General features: G+C 48.5%; 1 protein-coding gene across 1 annotated transcript; it reads right to left on the bottom strand.

Moving 5' to 3' along the window:
- Positions 1-603: 603 nt before the first annotated feature.
- Positions 604-2,994, bottom strand: LOC126524728 (4-galactosyl-N-acetylglucosaminide 3-alpha-L-fucosyltransferase FUT6-like). Its single transcript, XM_050173010.3, has 2 exons — positions 2,877-2,994; positions 604-2,420 (listed from the first exon to the last, which is right to left on the bottom strand). The coding sequence occupies exon 2, from the start codon at positions 2,411-2,413 to the stop codon at positions 866-868; it is 1,548 nt and encodes a 515-aa protein (XP_050028967.2). The 5' UTR covers positions 2,414-2,420; positions 2,877-2,994; the 3' UTR covers positions 604-865.
- Between the last annotated feature and the right edge of the window lie 3,227 nt (positions 2,995-6,221).

Genomic DNA, 6,221 nt, shown 5'->3' with positions numbered 1-6,221 from the left:
CCAATTCCTTCGCACTCAGAGATTCCTATCCACGTCACGCTTACACATTCCACAAAAAAAAGGAACGTGAAGTCACAAGATTCTCCACTCGCAAGAATTGCCTTGCGCCAGACAGCCGCCCAGCTTGTTTCTGCTGTGTTTTGAATGCAGAGCAGGAGAGAAAATTTAATACAAAATATCACTATGGTAACATACAGTTCCACTTTAGAACTCTCGTTGCTTTAGAAGTGCGAATAAGTTACTTATCCCAATTAAAAAAAAAAAAAACATTCGGCATAAGCTCCTGTGTTGCAGCACAAGTGGTATACCGTTTGGGCATTGCCCAACTACATTGAAAGAAACAGTGACCTCCAGAATTTAAAGCGCCGATTACGCCGTAGGCATAGTCTGTTGAAAGGCGTCCACTGGTGAAGAGCATACATACGTATATTGGTTAGTGCGCTTACAGGTGGGAAATGGGACACAATCATAAAAAGCTGCAGAAGAAGTAACAGCGGTTCGCGTCAAGGAAATAAATCGCTCACCAGAAAGAGGTAACTTCGATCGTGCAGGAACTGCCGTTCATGGCTTACTTCTATGCTCAACAACAACGACAAAAAGAGATGGATTTACGAATCCTAAAAGCAACGTTTATTCATCTTAAAAGGCATGCAGGAAAGAAAATGTAGCAATGCAGGTGCAGAAACATAGGTGCCCAGAAAATACAACGAAGACTGCTATAAGTATGGGTATGAAAAGGGTAAAAATACTGCTTGTGAAATGGATATATAGAACTGCAGCGCGCGCCAGTAGACTACAACCTGCCAGACGCACGCAGCCGAGCCGAGAACACACCAGCTCAACTGTCCGCATCCGAAGGTGAGGTTCAGAGCTGTGGCATGAAGGCCCTGTCGAGGCCGTACAGAAAGTCATCCTCGCACTTCAAGCCTTTCGTCCACCATCCCACAATGTCGGAATGAAGGTCCACGGAGTCCGCGGGCGTTGTCATAACAGCGCGGCACAGTGGACACATTTCGTTCTCGGAAGGCGCGAAGGAACAGTTCTCCTTCCAGGCAAAATAGCTCTCGTACAGGGCACGGTCGTTCAGGAGTTCTCGCAGGTGAGCAGCAAGTTGGCCCGGCTGCTGCAGGTCGGACGAGCTGACCACTGAGTTGTGGGGAACGTTGAGGGTAGCGTTGGGTGGCGCCAGCACGACGGGGACCACGTTGTATTGGAACGCGTCGTAAATGAGTTCGTAGGCGCTCTGGAAGCAGTCGGGCTTCAAAGACACCACGATGAAATTGTAGTTCTCGGCGATATGTGGAATGCAGCCGTGCGGCGACGGGCACCGTTTATTCCCGCACGCTGGAAACAGTTGCAGGCTCACCGTGCGCTCCCAGTGACCTTGAACGGGGTCGCCCTCCCCAGGCAGGGACGGTGCTTGCTTCTCAAATCGACTCTGCTCACAAGTGCCCACGATCCAGGCGACGTCCTTCCTTTTCTCGCTAGTCCGCTTTGAGCTCTTGGACAGAGACGTATTCCCTGGCGAATCGCAGCGCCATCTTTTGTACGGAACGACAATGTCTGCGTCGTCTCTGAAGGCCATCGTCCAGTTGATCTTGCCGGCAAATAGCGGGACTGAAAGGGAGTCCTCCGAACTCGGCTTGCTTACGTCGGCAGACACGTGGCGTTTGGCCCAAAAGACCCATTTTTGAAATGGCTTTCGCTCCTCAGGCATGCCCCAATGCGCCAGATGCTCGTCATCAAAGACCACGACGTCGCTGACCAATAGGAAGTACCGCTCGTGAGTGACGTCGCACACCACCGTTTTGTTACGTCCTGCAGCGCACACGGTGTACCCGACGACTTTGAACTTGTCGTGTTGTCTTTTGTTCCACAGCAGGATTCGAGGAAGTCCGTTGTCGGCCTTTCGCTCGCGCCACGGCCGCCAATACTCCAGTACACGAGTCTTCGGCGGGGGTGGCGTCGGACGCTCGGTCGTGGTGTGCGCTTGTTGTTTCGGCGCGAATGTGGCGATTACCACCGCAAGACCGACCGCGGCTATGATAACCGACACAAACGCCAGGAGGAACAAGTATCCCAACCGGTACTTCCTGAAGTGGTCTCTGACTTGCCGTGCAATGTTGTTTATACGTTCCATGAGCAGTGCCGCGCTGTCCGTAGGCTCGGACTCTTCGTGCGGCGGCGAGGAGCCTTCCGGTGGTGTCACCTGTTCGGAAATGTTAAGGTCTTGCATCGGCACCAGGTCGCGCGACTCATCCGAATCGCTTGGACTGGCGCCCAGGGCCTCCTGCGCGGCAGCAGCCGCATCTTGTGAATCGTGGGACGAGGCGTCGTCACTGCTGCTGTTACCTTGAGTGCTGCCCCCGTCAGGCGATGGGGAACGGCTGCGTGGCGCTGCTGCTGCTGCCATGGTGGGGCTGGAATTGCGCGAAGTGAATTGTTGAAACACGGATGGAGAATAACTAAAGAAGGAGGCTGCGCGTGGTCGAAACGGCAAGAAAAAACAAGAGTGCGTGCGTTTCAGGGACAGGTGGGTAAGTTAAATTATTGAAAGCAGCCGGTTACAATCAGTTACTATTGAATAACCTGCTATAGCCTACCAGAGCCGGACACTGACAGAAAATTAAGATGCGCTTTTAACAATCCGCGACATAAAGTGCACGGTAACGCGCTAACAAAGGGCCATTGCTCGCGACCACGCCAGAAGAATATGAAAACAGTTGCAACGCTGCAACTAAAACGAAGCTGCCGTTAGCGCAGGGTTCGACCGCTGATGCAGAGATAGCAAATGAAGTTAAAATTCGGGACATACCGCAAGATTGTTTTGTTGACGGCACAGTGTATGTCGACGGGAGTTCGAAGAGAGCACTTACAGTTTTTGCACCGCGGGAGAGCAAGTGTCTGCCTTCGAGCGCTGCACAGTTGCGACTGCCTTGTTTCCGTTGGATTCGGCGCCTTTTGAAAAAGCAGATTTATAATCACGAAAATGATGGCAGGAATCCGCGCATGGTCCGTGACATACGTTTGTAGATTGGTGATGAAAACAGAGTAGGCGCTCGTGGTGTCTGCAAGCGATAAAAAGATTTTTTTACTAACACACTTTTGTATACGGATCTGCCTCCAGGCTATGGCGTCATTCAGATAGCTGTCATAGACTGCCGCGAACCCGCTGGTTGTAACAGACGAGCATGATTCCTTTGGTCCTAGGTCCTTTATCGGCATACAGACAAACAAGCTAAGCCGCAGATTATTGCAGCCGCGAATTGGATTAGCTTGACGAGAAATCGCTAAAATCGGTTCATTATTTTTTTTTCTGCCTATGCGCCTGCCCGCTAGCGACCTCACAGACCCTCAGTCTTCTTTTCGTGTTGTTCTGTTGGATGTATTTCGCTCATGCACGATGCTTCCGCAAAAGCCCATATAAAGGTGCAGCTGCGTTATGGGAATGATACCCAACTGCGTCACAAGTTGTGAATGTGCACTTTGTGACGTCGAAATTGTTAGTGGGACGCAGACACTGAATATACTACGATATGCCTTCGCCGACAGCATGAAAGGCCCGACAACAGCAGTTCTATATCGTTCCTGTCTTTTACGCGCAAGCGTACATGCCCCGTCTGTGAAATAGGCTAGATTATGTATGTCGCCGAGAGGGAAGCCAGCGCTGGAGGAGGAAGGCGCCTGGAGGTGGAGAAGAGAATCATCCGCCGGAGAAAGTACTGAGGAGGAGCGCTAGAGTAGCGCGCGGCAAAGCAACGTAACCTACAGGAAAGTTGAGCGAAGCGGGGAAGGGGAAAGGAGGAGAAGCGTCGCCGAGGAAGAGGGTAGTCGGAGGCGCGCTGGTTTACCCTCCTCTGGTTGCTACGGGTTCCTCGTGCGCTAACGGCGCAGCGGCTTCGTCCCGTGATCGAGAGGCTGAGCACAGGGCGAGGACGGAGCAGTGACGCGAGCGGCAGCAGGCATAGCGCGAGTTGACCTCCCGAGAAGTGGACGCCAAGCGCCTCTCACGAGCTGAACAAGTCCGGCAAAGGGCGTGAGCTTGGCGTGCACCCAGGAGACTGCAGAAGAGCAAGAAGAACGGGAAAATGCACGGTGTGAGCAGTACACTACCAAATTGCTTGAAATAATAAATACAGTGGATTTCCTTACAGTGCCTTATCGCGTGTCCTAATGGCACTGTACACATTAGAAAAATCTAAAAACGGACATAAAACATAGAAAATAAAAAAATAGGCCTTGAAAAAGACATCCACGCTTGCACACAATCAAGGCATCTTTAAACCATTCCACGCGGCAATGCACAAAAAGGGAATAGGACCCATACGCATGTTTGTAACCGGCGCTCACGAAGTGAAACGTCCCTGTAACCTTTTCCCTTATCTATAGCACTCCTATCCTGCTTCCACTGTACAGTGTAGACATCCGAAGGTACCCTATGGTTAACCTCCGTGACTTTTCTTTGCTTTTATCTCGCTCTCTCTCTTCTCTGGTGCTGTTTCTTGCTTCTGGTTGTTTTTCTTTTTGTCTGCAAAGGGTAACTGTTATATTCTCCAGAAGATGTGGAAATGTGCTTGATCCTCTTCGCCCAAAGTGTTTATTCCTGGCAGCCATCAATGATGAACCCAACAGCCTAATCTAAGAACACGTAACCGAATACTTATGGTGAGGTTCATTCTTATGGCGATGTCAATTATGCGCATACCATGGCGCAGTTTGCGAGCGATCCTTGCGCCATCTGCCTTATCTGCCCTGACTCTAAGACGGCTAGGCCACGTTCATCAATGCTAAGAAGCGTGGGCACGTTTTTTCTTTCCTCGCGAGGGGTTAACTTTACTATATTAGTGGTAGGAGGTAGAACAACGAAATGTGGCGGAATACATGCACAGTACTAACAGAATGAAACGCGACAAGAAGCATTTGGTAGAACCCTGCATATGTGCAAAGTACTCGAGAGTACCATGCCATGTCGCTAGGAACCTTATCGCCAAAGGTGAAGCGCTCTCGGATCAAATTGTATACGCGCCAATATTACGTCGATGTGACACGCAGTGCAGCAGGTGGAAACAAAAGTATTGCGCATTAGGTAGCCCCCTTTTAAATAATCAGTGTGACCACAAAAGTGTCTGCTTGTGGTTTTGCCGCTTCTCTTCATATTTGCCGAGTAAAGTAGAAGTCTCTTATGACCTGTTCAGGAATATAAGTACGCCTGCGATAACTGTTGTTGAAATTTAGCGCAGTCTGTCTGTCTAATTTGCCTTTCCCTGTCTCTCTCATTCTTCCTGCGCTACAATAAAGAATAAGTCAACATATATACAAGCCATGTCGCTAGCCTTGTCGATTAAAGGGATAGAATAAAAACATTCATTCACTGAACTTCCGTATGTCTCTCAATGTTCTTCATAGGCTTGCCACGGCTGTTCTAACGTGCCATTAACCATGCATCACCAGACCAGACATCACCACAATCGGTGATGTCTAGGCGAGTGAAAATGTGAACAAAAGGAAAAAAAGCATTAAAGAGAAAAGAAGCAGCAGGAAGCAACATCGGATTAGTATGACATTGTAAAAGTAATTTAATTAATGTCTCTTGAGTGCGCGGGCTTTCTCCATCATCCTCTTTAGCGTTTCCTAAAGTGACTGCCAACGTTGTAAGCGTCAGCAGCATATCCATGTTTCTGAAGACTTTACCCCATTCGTTCAAGATAAGCGAGCCAGCGTACCATTGCATTTCCGCAAGAATTTATTTATTTATTTATTTATTTATTTATTTATTTATTTATTTAAATATACCTTACAGGTCCCTAGAGGCATTATGTAAGGGGGGAGAGCACACTCAAAGATTATACAATAGGTAGAATACGTATTCGAATACATATACAAAAAATACAGTGAAAGAAATGCGCTAGCATACAGTACTGTGTGTTAAAATTGTACAAAGGACAATGCGCATGCTTTTGAACGCGGGAGGTCAGTGAAAAAGAAACTTTCACAGAGTAAAATATAATCAATAGAATTCCAGAGCGAGCGGGACATATTTGGCTATAACAAAACAGTATTTAAGGGATAGTATAGCGCAGTAAAAAAGGCAAACTCAAGAAAAATAACACGTTAGGTTATGTGGAGTTTGAAAAATGCGTTGTTAAAAGAAGCCGGAAATTTTCATGGTCATTCCCATAAGTGATGGCGTTAGGAAGATTGTTCCAAAGGCGATTGGCTCT

Source organism: Dermacentor andersoni, chromosome 3 (assembly GCF_023375885.2).
Source record: "Dermacentor andersoni chromosome 3, qqDerAnde1_hic_scaffold, whole genome shotgun sequence".
NCBI lineage: Eukaryota > Metazoa > Arthropoda > Arachnida > Ixodida > Ixodidae > Dermacentor > Dermacentor andersoni.
The sequence above is the reverse complement of the archived record's forward strand: the minus strand, read 5'-3'. Positions and strand labels throughout refer to the sequence as shown.